Source organism: Danio aesculapii, chromosome 3, assembly GCF_903798145.1.
Source record: "Danio aesculapii chromosome 3, fDanAes4.1, whole genome shotgun sequence".
NCBI lineage: Eukaryota > Metazoa > Chordata > Actinopteri > Cypriniformes > Danionidae > Danio > Danio aesculapii.
In genome coordinates, this window is record NC_079437.1 from 60,469,246 (window position 1) to 60,486,305 (window position 17,060).

Here is a 17,060-nt window from a genome sequence, read left to right on the forward strand (position 1 = left end):
TGCACCATTGTTTAGGTAAGAGATATCACCACTTGTGGCAATAAACGGGTAATGTAAATGTTGTTAAAACCTGGTAAGCTGACTAATACTGCATGTTTAATACTGCATACTCTAAATGACTAAAACATTGTGCTTAAACACAATATAAAAGCTACGGTCAAAGGTGAACTAGCATGCACTTCCTATGATAAACAGTGTTGCCAGATGTAGCTGACTGATTCCAGCCCAAAAGCTCTCGAAAAACGGCTGAAAACCAAAAAGCGCCCCCTAACAGTCATAAAACTATAATAACCTGTCCTGAGGCTGAGGAGCGGGGAGAGGAGGTGGTCGTGTCAAGAGATGTTGTGTTGGGGAGGGAGATCACAAGCGTTTCAACACTGTTCTAAGCGTAAGTATGCGGAGTATGGGGCTATGGCATCTCTTTGGGAGATCAAAACAGGTTTATAAGGGCAGACCGGGGCTGGTGGGCATGTCGTTTGCAAAACCGCCCAAATATTCACTACCCGCCTATGTCATTTATTACCCACAAAAACCAATTCAAAACCGGCAAACCGCCCAATCTGGCAACACTGATGATAAATAACTCTCCACACCAGCAGGTGGCAGTAGTCTATAACTCATCATTGAACAGAGCTAACTGGAATAACTAGGACTGTGGATATATCATAATTAAAATCACGTTTATGAATTGGTCTCATTTTCTTCATTCAAGAAGATTTTAAGTTTAGACTAAAGACTAAAGATATCTCTACAAGCTAGTGTGCTCCAAAACAGAGACAAAGTGCACATTTAGAGGATATATAAACATCCAAAGCTTGCAGTTTGTCACTTCCGTCTAAACTGATCAATGATTTTTTCTGACGTCACCTCATTCACTTTCTCATCAAATCTTCTGACCAATCAAACGCTCTCTAGTATCTGACATGCCCTGCCCCTTTCAAGAAGCTTCTCATTTGGCAGAGCTATGGTTAAAACAAAACACTACCTGCTGTTTTTTTAAAGGGGAGGAGCTACTCTATGTCCCATCTCTTCATGTTTCAGTTGAGATTACATCACACATCCAATAGAAATCCAGATTTCATAGCACTTCACATGACCTTTAAATGAAAAACATTAAAGGATTAAACTGCAAAAGATAATCATCGTCCACATAAATATAAAAACCGCTACCTCCTCCAGCCTTCTTCAACTCAAGGGGCTTTGGTGAATCTGCCTCAATTTAACCTTGCGCATGAGCAGGTCAGTTTCTTTTGGGTTCAACAGAAGAAGTGAATGATGAGTAAACCATAATGTTCAGGTTTGGGTGAACTGTCCCTTTAAGAGACGCATCAGCATCAGCTAAAACCACACCAAGAAGAAAAATCAACCAATCACAGCAGCATTTGCATATACCACCGAAAAAGGACGCTAAAAGCAACAGGCTGAAATTCCAAACCAGCAAAGTCAGAGGGAAAGTCTGTCCAATCCGCAGGCGGACGGCAGATTCCTCAGCGCTCAGACTGGCCTGGAGACAGAAACAAAGTGCTGAGGAATGATCTCCAGCACCATTTCAGATGCTCACGCTCTGCTTCTTTAATAGAAACCTTCCAGTTCAGACACTCAGTGACATGTTATGAGGGCAGAAACCCCCTCTGAAGTGGACGAATGTTGTTTGCTGTGTATTGACCTCTTGTTGGCGGCACTTTAAAGCAGATTGGTATGTCTTTCCACACATTGCCATGTAAGGAAGGTAAAACCCTCTAGACAAAGCTGGAATTCAGAAGAAAAAGCCAAAACAAAAACTGGGCAGAAGGATAAACCTGAAACTGAGGCAACTCCTCAGGCCCTGGTGTGTGTGTGATTTAGGGCTGCGTCCGAAACCGCCTACTACTGAGTAGGTACTGCATTTGAATTTAAACGTACTACTCGGCCGTTGGAAAAGTGCGTTCTATACAGTATGAATGTGAGCACTATGGAATTCGGACATTCTACATCCGCCATTTTGTCATGGTCACGTGACCTACCCACGTCAGTCCCATTCATGAATTCTCTCGCAGGGCATTATGAGATGGCGCAGCATGCATGGGATGCGCACTTCAGAATCTTGCCGGAGTTAGTAGGTCATCCGGGTACTTCTTGCATACAGATTTTCGAGTTCTATAAATTCGGACATACTACTCGGCTCGCATACTGATTTTAGCATACTATATAGTATGGAAGTATGCGACTCAGCCTAGGACACACCTCGCCAAACTATTCCTTCTTAATTTAACTGGTCAAACTCTCTTTCCAAGAAAGTCATTAGCCGTATTAGCAGAAAATCTGCCCGCTATTTCAAGCATCTATGACCAAGCCCAATGCACCTGTATAGGGAAGTTCTGCCATCTCACATTTAAAACCAGCAACAAAATCTGACATGTACAACTGTGCTTCAAACGCCTGTATATCTGGCACATGGGCTCCATTATGAAAATTAACCGTAGGTTTATTATAGTAAAACCATGTATTTTTTTAGAGGGATGCACTGATTACCACTTTTATAATCAGTTTTTACTATCATTATTAAACTTTGGTTCGTGTAGCATCATAATAGTGAATTTGTGGTTACTTTGATTTAACAATTTTTTGTTTTTGCTTGTACAATATAATTTTTTTTCAATAATTTTTCAACAATATTGCGCATTTTAGAATTAAACAGTTGAGTTTTAACATTTTTTTAATCCATTCAGCCTTTCTCCAGGTCTGTCAGAAGCACTTTTAGCTTAGCTTAGCATAGATCATTGAATCGGATTAGACCATTAGCATCTCACTTAAAACTGTCAAAAAAAATGTTTTTACACTTGATATTATGGAGCACCTGAAAATTGTCCTTTGTTAGGGAACATTGCTGTTTAATTTCATCTTTATCATATTATCAGTCATGGTACGGCAGTAAAGTTCCTTGATTATTACGCCAGAATGAGAGCATAGTTCCTATTCATATTAGCCTAGAAAATAACTACTTTTCTTTTCAGTTTCAGTTTGATTTATCTCGTTTGACTTATTTACATTTAGACATTTACATTTAGTCATTTAGCAGACGCTTTTATCCAAAGCGACTTACAAATGAGGACAAGGAAGCAATTTACACAACTATAAGAGCAGCAGTGAACAAGTGCTATAGACAAGTTTCAGGCGTGTAAAAGTCTAAGAAGCAAAACATTAGTAGAAATTTTTTTTTTTTTTTTTTTTAAGAGAGAGAGAGAGAGAGAGAGAGAGAGAGAGAGAGAGAGAGAGAGAGAGAAAGAGGGCTCAGTTAGTGGTATAGCCAGAGAGGCAATTGCGGATTAGGAGGAAAAGTGGAGACTAAACAGTTGAGTTTTTAGTCGTTTCTTGAAGACAGCAAGTGACTCTGCTGTTCTGATATAGTTAGGGAGTTCATTCCACCAACTGGGCAGATTGAATGTGAGAGTTCGGGAAAGTGATTTCTTCCCTCTTCGGGATGGAACAACGAGGCGACGTTCATTCACAGAACGCAAGTTTCTGGAGGGCACATATATCTGCAGAAGTGAGAGCAGATACGAAGGAGCAAAGCTAGAGGTCACTTTGTAAGCAAACATCAGAGCTTTGAATTTGATGCGGGCAGCAACTGGCAGCCAGTGCAAACGGGTGAGTAGCGGAGTGACATGTGCTCTTTTGGGTTCATCAAAGACCACACGTGCTGCTGCGTTCTGAAGCAGCTGAAGAGGTTTGATAGAACTAGCTGGTAGCCCGGCTAGCAGAGAGTTGCAATAGTCCAGTTTGGAGAGGACAAGAGCTTGAACAATGAGTTGAGCTGTATGTTCAGATAGGAAGGGGCGGACCTTTCTGATGTTGTAGAGTGCGAATCTGCAAGATCGAGCAGTTCTAGAAATGTGCTCAGAGAAGTTCAGTTGGTCATCAATCGTAACTCCAAGGCTTTTTACCATTTTGGATGCAGTGATGGTTGCTCCATCCATCTGGATTGAAAAGTTATGGTGAAGAGTCGGGTTGGCAGAAACTTCAAGCATTTCCGTTTTCATGAGGTTAAGCTGGAGATGATGATCTTTCATCCAGAGTGAAATGTCTGACAGGCAGGCTGAAATGCGAGCTGGAACCGAGGGATCATCAGGGTGGAAAGAGAGGTATAGCTGGGTGTCATCAGCATAGCAGTGGTAGGAAAAACCATGTTTCTGGATGACTGTTCCTAAAGATGCCGTGTAGATAGAGAAGAGAAGTGGTCCAAGCACAGAGCCCTGAGGTACCCCAGTGTATAGATGCTGTAGGTTGGACACCTCTCCCCTCCACGACACCCTGAATGACCTGTCCGAGAGGTAGGAACTGAACCATTGAATAACAGTGCCTGTGACGGCCAGTGACTCAAGCGTAGATAGCAGGATCTGGTGGTTTACAGTGTCAAAAGCAGCTGATAAATCCAGCAAGATGAGGACAGATGATTTAGAGTCTGCTTTAGCCAGTCTGAGGTCCTCCACGACCGAGAGCAGGGCAGTCTCAGTTGAGTGGCCTTTCTTAAAGCCAGATTGCTTGTTGTCCATGAGGTTGTTTTGAGTAAGAAAGTCTAGGACTTGATTGAACACTACTTTCTCCAAAATCTTGGCCATGAATGGAAGCAGGGATACCGGTCGGTAGTTTTCAAGTAGCGTTTGATCCAGGTTGGGTTTCTTTAGCAGAGGGGTTACCCTAGCCTGCTTAAATGAAGTAGGGAATAGACCAGAGTCAAGAGATGTGTTAATTATGTGAGTCAGTGTTGGTATGACTGCAGGAGAAATGGCTTGCAGGAGATGAGAGGGAATGGGGTCTAGCGGACAGGTGGTTGCATGGCTTGATAGCACGAGATTGGACACCTCAGACTCAGAGAGCTGGGAGAAATAGAGCATTTTTTGTTCTATTTAATTACATTTATTGTTCCATTTGCTGTTCTATTTATCATGTTCCATTTATAGATCAATTCATCATCTTCCATTTAGACTTCAATTTGTCTCGTTTCATTTATCTTGTTCCATTTATTGTTCCATTCATCATGTTCCACTTACAGTTCCATTCATAGTTTGATTTATCTAATTTACTTTATCTTGTTCCATTTTTCATTCCATTAATCATGTTCCAAACATCTCGTTTAATGTATCTTGTTGCATTTGTTTGTTGTTCCATTTATCACCTATTTATAGTTCCATTTATAGTTCAATTTATCTCATTTTATTTATCTTGCTACATTTATTGTTCCATTTATTGTTCTATTTTCCATGTTCCATTTATTGTTCCATTTATAGGTTGATTTATCTCATTTAATGTATCTTGTTCCGTTTATTGTTCCATTTATAGGTTGATTTATCTCATTTAATGTATCTTGTTGCGTTTATTGTTCCATTTATAGGTTGATTTATCTCATTTAATGTATCTTGTTCCGTTTATTGTCCCATTTATAGGTTGATTTATCTCATTTAATGTATCTTGTTACGTTTATTGTCCCATTTATAGGTTGATTTATCTCATTTAATGTATCTTGTTACGTTTACCGTTCTATTTGTTGCTACATAAATCACCTATTTATTTTTCTATTTGTAGTTTGATTGATCTGTTTCAATTTATCTTGAATTAATATTTATCGCTCCATTTATCATGTTCTGATGATTGTTCCATTTATCTTGTTTATGATCACACAGTGTTGACCACTCTCAAATACACAGATCAGAAATCCAGAATGAATGCCTTCATCGATAACGAATTCTGATTCTGGGAACTGGGAATTGTTGCCCTCTCTTGCCTTTCACCTATTGTGAGTACACAGTCTTTTTATATCCAAAGTCTTGTCCAAACTGGTCCAAAACATCTGATTACGAGGTGTGATCATGCAAAACACACCAGGCTTATGATGCACACGGCTATGATGATTCATATGCTTAATTCTGATTATGATTTATCTATGCAGCGCGCCCTGCTCCATTCAAATAAGCCAGCAACTGCTTACACACGCTAAACCTGCAGTCAAGTGCAAAGAATGATGAAATTGGAGCTCCTCCTTCCAGAAGCTCACTCGTGTCTTCAGGGAATGAGGGAGGTGTGAAAGCGCCAAAGAAGGAATGATGCCGTGTCAACATGTCTTAAAGGTCATGGAGTCAAAGGTCACGAGGGACCACACGGGTTACTGGGTTTAAAGTCAACGTGGAACTGCATTCTTCATCCAGATGTGAGAAACACAGTCAAGTTCAACAAGAAGCAGAAAAAACACTAAGCACCAACATATTGAAAACCATCATAGTTTTAATAACTCATTTCTAATCACTGATTTATTTTCTCTTTGCCATGATGACAGTAAATAATATTAGACTAGATATTTACTTGTATTCAGCTTAAAGTGACATGTAAAGGCTTCACTAGGGTAATTAGGGTAAAGTTAGGGTAATTAGGCAAGTCATTGTATAACAGTGGTTTGTTCTGGAGACAATCCAAAACTAATATTGCTTAAAGGGGCTAATAATATTGAACTTAAAATAGGCTTAAAACAATTAAAAACTGCTTTTATTCTAGCCGAAATAAAACAAATAAGATTTTCTCCAGAAGAAAAAATATTATAGGAAATACTGTGAGAAATTCCTGAATCTGTTCAACATCATTTGGGAAATACTTGAAAATAAGTGATGTTTTGTAAACAAATTTGGGGAGGAGTTTCAGTATCGAATACGTCATTGACAATTATTCCATTACCCAATCAGTTCTTGACCAAACCCCTATATATACCAAAGCTGTCTTACCTGCAGCATCTCACGACTTCAGCATCCCTCCACCACCCCGTCACCTCACCTCTTAAGCATTACAGTCCCGGGGGGAGCGTTCTGGGGCCGGGCTAAATACTTTGCTCGAATCCCAATTCCTCTCTGTTTCCAGATAAGGGGAATAACTTGAGTTGGGGTGTCTCCCCGAGCTCAGAGCCCTCTCCCCAGACAGCACGCCAAATACGCTTTATTCTGAAACGATTGCAAGTGTGAACTCGTGAAATAAATCAATCAATCAAATGATTCTGACTTCATTAAAAGAGCATTAAAGAGATTTTAACATCTCATATGATCCACTTTTTGATTAGGTTTCAGCGCTTTCAATACACAGATGCTACTAAAGACTTGCACAACACACACTGATGTCTATGGAAGGAAGACTAGTAATCATTTCAAGCCTAATTTAACAACGTGCATTATTTCTATCGCTCAGTTAACTAGAAAGATCATTCAAAGTTCACCTGTCACTTTATAAGGAATGTTGATGCATAATTTAATTGCAAAAATATCCAAAATGACTGAAATTGACTTTAAAGTGAATCTCTTTAAAGGAATACTTCAGCATGTTAAGAAACAGTCGAGTGTCCCATTTCATTAATATAACATTAACTAAGTTGCATACATTCTGAGATGTGAAGTACACTAAAGGCGCACATTCAGCACACCTTTTATTCCACAAATAGCAACAGAATTTGAGCAGTTTGACATAAACTGACTAGAAGACCTGCCACAGCAATCAATACATTGCCTTATCGAGCTCAATTATTTTTGGTGATGAAATATGTATATATACACTATAAAAATGCAAAGTTCCACACGATTCCTTCATAATGTCCCAACACAAAACGATTAAGTTAACTCAATAAATTTAAGTAGATTAAATCCAAAATTTTAAGTTTTCCCTCCAAAAACCTTAACAATTGTGTTGCTTCAACTCATTAAATAAGTAGTTTGAAAAAGCAGCACAAGTCATCTTTTTAATGACGACATTAAAGCCATTTTACAAGGATATTCACATTCGACAGCTCCCTCAAAGTTTATAATCACTATTTAATATTTAATTACAGAATCTAAATAACCTTAAAAATGCAATGTTTTTGTCCTTTAAACGTGTTTATGCATATTATTATTATTATTATTATTATTATTATTATTATTATTATTATTAACAATAATTATTAATATTATTATTATTATTATTATTATTATTATTATTATTATTATTATTATTACTATTATTGTTAATTATTATTATTATCAATTTTAATATTAATACTATTGTTATAAAATAATTATTATTATTTTTTATTATCAATATTATTATTAATTATTATTATTATTATTATTATTATTAATTATTATTATTATTATTATCATTATTATTAACAATAATAATAATAATTATTATTATTATTGTTAATTAATATTATTATTATTATTATTATTATTATTATTATTATTATTAATTATATTATTATTATTATTATGATTAATTATTAATATTATCATTTTATTATTATTATTATTGATTATTATTATTATTATTATTATTATTTATTAATATTATTATTATTATTATTATTATTATTATTAATAGTAATAATAATAATATTATTATTGTTAATTAATATTATTATTATTATTATTAACAATAATTATTAATATTATTATTATTATTATTATTATTATTATTATTATTATTATTATTATTATTATTATTATTATACAATCAGTGGCATAAAATGGTCCTAAAATAACAATAATTTCACAGTCATTCCTGACACACTATAGCACACAACAAAAATGATTTATCATGTCAGGCCAAAAACCGACAGAAACAGTACATATCCCAGGGCTATTGCAATAATAAACATTAAATTACATGCCTTTCTGGCCAATATTTCACCTTTTTTTACTTAGAGTCTGCTAAAATGCACTTGCCACTTTTTATACACAAGTATTATTTTTTTGTTGTTGTTGTTGGGTTGTTGTGTAATGTCTTCTTGCTACTTTTGTTGTTGCTTTAGACAAATAGGACTGCACTGAAAGGCTGGGCAAACGTAAAATATATTTGTACGATGACGTTAAAGATTCTGATTCTGATTCTAGAAGGACTTTTCAACTGTGTGAGAAATCCTTTTGGATTTAGAGCTGCTCCAAATAGTTCAGATTATAGTCCGAATCTCAGAGCACTGCCTCATGGGAAACAAACACAGCTCATTCATTTTCCTTTATTCATCTGGGGTCACCACAGCGGAATGAACCACCAACTATTCCAGCATATGTGTTATGCAGCGGATGCCCTTCCAGCTGCAACCCAGTACTGGAAAACACCCATACACTCTTATATTCGCGCACACACTCTTACACTATTGCCAATTTAGTTCGTCAAGCGCATGTGTTTGGACTGTGGGGGAAACCGGAGCACCCGGAGGAAACCCACACCAACATGGGGAGAACATGCAAACTCCACACTGAAATGCCAACTGACCCAGCCGCGACTCGAACCAGCGACCTTGTTGCTGTGAGGCCACAGTGCTAACCACTGAGCCACCGTGCCTTCAGTCCACTTGTTTATTTCGTCCCCAGAAACCAATCAACACATACATCTGAATCCCGTCCCCAGAGATCGACTTCAGTTTCACCTCCAGCCAAACACAGCTGAACCTGCTTATTAAGGGCAAAATGTACATGCTAAAAATGTGTCAGAGGTGCGCACCCCTGTCAAAGCACACAGCTTGCATTCATAATGTGTTAAAGTCAAGAAAAACTACTTTTTTATAGTCAAAATATCTAACAATCCTTAAAACAAGAAGAATTTACTGGACAAGCAAATCATATTGTCTTGTTTTCAGAAAGAATGAGTCAAAATTAAGTGAGTTTTCCTTAAAACAAGCAAAATCTGCATATCAAGCAAGCAAGTTACTCTTATTTCGAAGCATAAACTAGATTATTTTGCTCGTTTGAAGGAAAAACTCACTTAATTTTGACTCATTCTTTCTGAAAACAAGACAATATTTTGTATTTGTCCAGGAAATGCTCCTTTATTTAAGAGTTTTTAGATATTTGGACTAGAAACAAGACAAAAACTCAATTTTACAGTGTGTGGTCTGTTTTAAAGGGATAGTTGTTGACCCAAAAATGTAAAATTCTGTCATAATTTACTCAACGTTCATTTGTTTCCAAACCTGTTTTAGATTGATCACAAAAAAAGATATTTTGAAGAATGTTGGAAAGATACTGTTTGTTTTCCACTATGGAAGTCAATGGCTACCAGTTTCCAACATTCATTCAACATTTTTCAACATTCTTCAAAATATCTACTTTTGTGTTCAACAGTAAAAATAAACTCATAAAGGTTTGAGATCACTCAAGGGTGCGGACATTTTCACTTTTGGCTGAACTATACCTTTAAAACCGTGACTTTTTCAGTGTCTGTTCGACAGAAAGAAGATTTTTTCCAACACATTTTTAAACAATACTTTTAAATACTCATTTATTTTCCCTCTGCCCTGAAGGCAGTACATAATTATTAGTTGTTTTAAGGAGAAACTCACTCCATTTTGACTCATTATTTCTGAAAACAAGCAAATTTTTTTTTGTTTGTCCAGAAAATGCTTCTTAATTTAAGAATTTTTAGATATTTAGACTAGAAACAAGTCAAAAACTCTAAATAAGAACGACACTTTTTTTGTACTGTGTTTGGTTAGGTTTACATTCAACAGGTACCAGGAACGAGCTCATGCAAATCAGCTTTACAGCCTCAATAAATGTCTAATTTACGATCAATAAATATTCAAGCTTCTGCATGGGAGACATTCACTGATAAAGACACCAAACACTGCTGAAGAATAAGCTCTTCTTTATATTCGACCTTTTATTCCCGGCACTGCTCACCCATTTGTTATCTCCACCTAATACGCTCATTTGATGCAATGTTAAAAGGTCGTTATTTAGTTTAAAGTTGCTGAACGTCAGTTTTTGACTCTTCTAAAGCATAAAAACACCATCATATGTTTATATAACGTTCTTGTTCATCAGAAAAACAATGCTGAAGTCACGTTATTTCATTCATTCAGTCAGGAAGGCTTTTAAAGCATGCGTCCGTGACTGAAATGTGACCTCCGGTGGACAGTAGCAGACTCTGAAATGAGACGCAGATTCAGTTCCACATGAGGTGGTTATTAATTAGCAAATAATATAAATATTACGAGTGTAAACATTAGGTGAGCAGGTTACATTGCAAATCTGTGTCCTAACAGCACGCTACCTGATGAGATACACAATGATGAGCATTTTGGCTGTTTGCTTCAGATAAAACACGACAGAAATGTAAATACAGCCATTCAGAAGCACAGAATAGTGCACTCACTGCACTCCAGTGAAATGGTAAGGTTTATAATCTAATTAATGCATATTAAACCTCTTTAACATGATTAAATGTAGATGCTGAATCACTGATATGTGTTGGTTTGCACTGAGTTTTAGTTCTGATTCAATCTCAAACAGTTTATTTTCCAGATCTGAGGTGAACTATCTGCTGCTGCTTTCAGTAGTATGGCAATAAATGTTATGTAAAATGCCATTCAGACTCACATTATTAGCATTTAACACTGAATAAAGCACATGAGCTGCACCTGAGGTGATCACTGTCAGTTTTCTGTTGTTCAGCTGTGAGAAACAGAAGCCGTTTCTAATATAGAAATCTCAGGTGTTGATCAAATACTCCTTTTAATATGGAATTTATACCTGTCAACACTGAGATGCGAAAATAAGGATTATGCCCACCCTTATGCTCATTTAACACAAAATTCATTGTGTTTGAAAGAAAACCCACCAAGATCGACATCTTTAGATGTCATTAATATTATTATTATGTGTTTACATCTGTTCAAACGCACCCAAAACCAAGAGTGTCCACTTTAGCTCCGCTTCAAATCACATGTACAGAATCTGTTTGGGAAACAGCGTCTTTATCAATATGGCGTGTATCTGACAGTCACACGCCGCTACATGAACTGACTGTTTCGAGGATTGCATAGGAGGGGCGACAGCACCTGTAGTAGAAATTAAGGGAATCCCGCCGTTTCTATATTTATTCCAAAGTGTTTACATGCCTAAATAAAATGAATGCACAAAATAGATTCACATTTAAGAGCAAGGGGCGTCCCCTGGTGGTTTGGCGGTGTGGTTTGCCTACAGGGAGGATCGACTCTTTGTTTATTGCCACCCTTCATAGAAAGACTGAAAATATGGGAGAAATACAGGAAAATACCTATACGGGATGATAGCATAGTCAAGCACACTAATGTTGGAGTCGTTAATCTGGCAACCAGTCATTCCTGTAGTAGTATCAGTAGTAGATGTAGTAGAAGTATCAGTGGTAGTAGTCGTTGTAATCGGTTCAGTAGTAGTACACATTGTAGGAGTAGTAGTGGTTGTGGCTGTAGTAGCAGTAGTGATAGTTGTAGCATTAGAAACTCTCTGTAGTAGTAGTTGGTGTAGTACTTGGGATTTATTTTTATTATTATTATTTTTATTATTGTAGTGGTTGTTGTTAATGATTATTACTGTTGTCCTTTCTTGCTTGTTTACTGTCATTATTACTATCATTATATCACTAGCATTGTTGTCACTCCTTATATAAGTTACTTGCTTCATTTAGTGACTGTTATTGTTCCTTTTGAATGTACTCTGACCTGTTTACACACACACACACACACACACACACACACACACAAACACACTTGGTTGTATTGTTGTTGTTTTTTGTATTTTTGTTATTGTTTCATTTTCTTTGTATTTGCATTATCTCAAATTGTGTACCTTTTGTATATTCTAATAAAACATAAATAAATAAAAAAAATCTGTCAACCTGCACTTGCATGTGTTTTGAACCAGGGGTGCAATACCTAGTTCAACCACTGGGTGTCAAACTCACATACTGCACCTGTAATCAGAACAGGTCTACATGCTTTAATGTTCAAAAAACAACTTAATTCTCAAATGCTTTACGCTTAAAAGATACAAGCATAGCAGAAAAATGATATCTAGAGGTTATAGAATATGATATTTAAAAAAATAAGAATAAAACAAGTCAAAAACATTGTATCGCCATTAACTTTGCAAGCAGTTTTTGAGCTCAGTGGTTCACAATGATCACTGCATTTTGAAACACACAACCTGCCATAATACACTGCAGTTAGCCTAAAACTGCAGTCTGCCTGCGGGAGACGGGACACAATCTGGCCGGGATTTCCCCATTATAATATTGCAGGCTGTATGGGAGTTACATAAGAAGGCTGTGTAATGGATCCCCGAGGGTCTGACCAGCGCTAATGCTTCTCATGTGTGGACATTCACAGCATTTACAGCATCACAGACACGCTGGCTATGTTTTCAGTGCGCTAGATTACAGGCAATTTGCACACAGAAAGCACGTCTGTTTCACTCCATTTGAATTTTATCTTATGCTTTGCATCCAACAACGTTACGAATAAAGAGGGCCAAACATGGAGCACCAATGTGATCCACAGTGGAGTTATGCACTGGACAGAATATCTGCGTTTTTAATTGTGCTTTCTGTTTATTTTCGGTGGTGAATTGCATTATGGGATGTTGATTCTGTTGACTTTGTAGTGTTTGAATTTTCAATATTAAGTTTAACAAAGTGACTTTATTGACATTTTAGTAGTTTGAAAGACTATAATGTATAATATCTAGAGAAATGAGTCTGAAAAATAGCAGAAAATATGCTGGTGGTTAATAACAAGGTTTTTATAGAGTAATATACAACACCAACCCAGACAATATAGCACTTAAACTGCTAAAAAAAGGTTCAAAAAAGTCTCTTTTTTACAACTTTCCAATATTAAAAGTTGTTGGAGGAAAGATCAAGATCCTATAATGCAATTCAAAAGCAGAAATAAACGGGAAACATTTATTTACGGATATATTTTTCACAATGTGGGGTCTGTTTTAAAGGGCTAAAATTTAAGTTCTGTCATAATTTGCTCATCCTCCATTTGTTTCAAAGCATGTTTGAGTTTCTTTTTTCCTCTTGAGCATAAAAGAAGATGTTTTGAAGAATGTTGGGAGGAAAAAAAAAACAGCAACTGACTTCCATAGTGATATTTCTTGTCCTACTACAGAAGTCAATGGTTACCAGTTTCCAACATTCTTCAAAACATTCATTCATTTTCCTTTGGCTTAGTCCCTTTATTTATCAGGGGTCACCACAGCAGAATGAACCTAGAACTCATTCAGCATTTATTTTACACAGCGGATGCAACCCAGTAGTGGAAAACACCCATGCACACTCATACACTATGATCAATTTAGTTTATCCAATCCCCCTATACCGCATGTGTTTGGACTGTGGGGGAAACCGGAGCACCCGGAGGAAACCCACGCCAACACGGGGAGAACATGCAAACTCCACACTGAAATGCCAACTGACTCAGCCGGGACTCGAATCAGCGACCTTCTTGCTGAGCCACCGTGTCACCCTTTTCAAAACATCTTCTTATATTTATTTATTTTATTTCCAGACACTAGGTCCAACAGCATGTGTATAAGTGTGTGTGTTAATGACTGTGTATGGGTGTTTCCCAGAACTGGGTTGTAGCTGGAAGGGCATCCGCTGTGTAAAACATATGCTGGAATAATTGGCGGTTCATTCCATTGTGGCGACCCCTGATAAATAAAGGGACTAAGCTGAAGGGAAATGAGTGAATGAAAGGTTTGAAATCACGTGAGGGTGCGTACATTCAATTTTTGGGTGAACTGTACCTTTAAAACCATGATCACCATTATAACACTGATAGTACAAGCAAACCCAGCTGTTAAACTTTTTTATTTTTTATTTTTTCCTTCAAATATGAAACTTTTCCAAATATTTCCCCAGCTGCAGTTCAACAAAATATTTTTTAAAGCATTTTTAAACAGAATACTCTACCTGACAAAAGTATTGTCAGAATGAATATTGTGTCTGACTCCATCATGAGCTTGGAGGACTGCATCCATACATCTCTGCAATGACTCAAATCACTGATTAATAAAGTCATCTGGAATGGCAAAGAAAGCCTTCTTGCAGGGCTCCCAGGGTTCATCAAGAGTCTTTGTGTTCATCTTCAACGCCTCCTCCTTCATCTTACCTCAGACATGCTCAATAATGTTCATGTCTGGTGACTGGGCTGGCCAATCCCGGAGCATTCCTTTGCTTTCAAGAGCTTTGATGTGGAGGCTGAAGTATGAGAAGGAGCGCTGTCCTGCTGGAGAATTTGCCCTCTCCTGTGGTTTGTAATGTAATGGGCAGCACAAATGTCTTGATACCTCAGGCTGTTGATGTTGATCATCCACTCTGCAGATCTCTCGCACGCCCCCATACTGAATGTAACCCCAAACCATGATTTCTCCTTCACCAAACTTGACTGATTTCTATAGTGAATCTTGGCCTCCATGTGGGTTCCAGTAGGTCTTCTACAGTATTTGTGATGATTGGGATGCAGTTCAACAGATGATTCAGCACAAATATCCACCTTCTGCCTCTTTTCCAAACGATCAACTAGAAGTCGAGTTATTATTTGTTGCTCTTACAACTGGGATCAACGACAAGACTTTTGTCAGGTAGTGTAGTTTTGATAACCCATTTCTTTTCTCTTTGACATGATGACAGCACATAACATTTGACTAGATGTTTTTCAAGATACTAGTATTCAGCTTAAAGTGACATTTAAAGGCTTAACTAGGCAAGTTTTTAGTAGGTTAATTGGACAACCGTGGTTTGTTCAGCAGCCAGTCAGACAAAACTATTTCTTAAGGGGGCTAATAATTTTAACCAAAGCCGTTTCTACTTATATTATGAGGCAATATTATGAAAAAAAATGTCATTTCTCTTGAAAATCCTTTGAAAACTGATTATAATTTGACATGAGGGCGAATAATTTGAGCATTTTTGTCATAAGCGCGCATCCAGTCGGTTCTTATTGCAAAGTAAACCAAGACAAAAAGCAGATAGGCTTTAGTATCGACCTAAACGGGTTGGTTTTGCATTAACAGCCTGCTTTATTACACGTCTACTTCCCATATAAATCAATCATTAGACAAGAAATATTGATTCAGGTTACAAAATTTCAGTAGCTCACTGAATGCAAAGATAACAAGCGTTTTTCAGACAAGACAAATGAACTAGACAGACACTTATTAAGGCAAGTTAATCCACAGCTAAAGCGATAATTAAGTTCTGTCATCATTTCCTCATCCTCCACTTGTTAAAAGCCTATTTGAGTTTCTTTCTTATAGTTTCTTTCTCCCGATATACTGAAGATACACAGCCATTGACTTCCATAGTGTTTGTGTTCCTTCTATGGAAGTCAATGGCTGTTTTATCCAGCATTCTTCAGTATATGATCAGATTTTATTTAACAAACAGGTTAGCTGGAAATGTTATATCCTTATCACAATCCCGCATGCTTGTCCAGTATCCTGCAGCCTAATTCCCAATCCCAAGTGGACACCGTTTAGGTTATTAGTTTGTGCACACCTCCAGAAGTACACATTCGATCGCATTGCTACATCACATACCTGCACAGGTGTGTGTTGCACTGCGATGATCTCAGGCTGATCCTCCAAAGCTCCCACATCCTCAATCACAGGGGCGACTGCAGAAACCGGCTCCTCGGTCTGTTTGAGCAAGCAGAATAAAGCTCAGAAACACACACACACCAATAAATGAGCATATGCAACCATTTCTGGAGTAATTCTGAACTTCTCGACCACATAAATACTACGTAGATAACAGGGATCAATGTAAGTTATTGGAATCAATGCGGTATATGGTACACTTAAGACGATTATCAGGTCATTTATTACTGTATAACAGTATAACATATTTCATTAGTGTTGACAACTGTAGCTCTGAGATCCTGAGGAGTCATGTAAGCTCACAAACACACACACTCTCTCAAGACTCTCAACATGTCACACAATATACACTTTTAAATATAGTGGATATACGTTTGAAGCCATACATAGATGCACAGGAGCTCCGGTTTCTGCTGCGGTGGACAAATTCTAAGTCAAGACCAAACGTGCGCTCGCAGGAAAGGTCAAAAAACACTGCTGAACAACATCACGGCAACAAGCGTGATGTTTAAAATAGGCCGAGCAAAAGAAACGTTCAGTCCAAGCCAAGATCAAGTCATTTACATTAGATACTGTAGTGTATTTGAACCATACTACAGTAAAGTACTTGAATTAATCTGCTGTGGTGATTCTACAGTTGCATTG

The 17,060-nt window shown here is 37.2% G+C and overlaps 1 protein-coding gene across 2 annotated transcripts in view; it reads right to left on the bottom strand.

Annotated features, from left to right (window-relative positions):
• Nucleotides 1–17,060, bottom strand: part of si:ch73-366l1.5 (FILIA-N KH-like domain-containing protein) — a 55,482-nt gene that overhangs the window by 32,471 nt on the left and 5,951 nt on the right. For both annotated transcript variants that reach the window (XM_056454368.1, XM_056454367.1), the window contains exon 2: nucleotides 16,356–16,454. In XM_056454368.1, coding sequence (XP_056310343.1) covers nucleotides 16,356–16,454 — 99 coding nt within the window. The remainder of the gene's footprint in view (nucleotides 1–16,355; nucleotides 16,455–17,060) is intronic.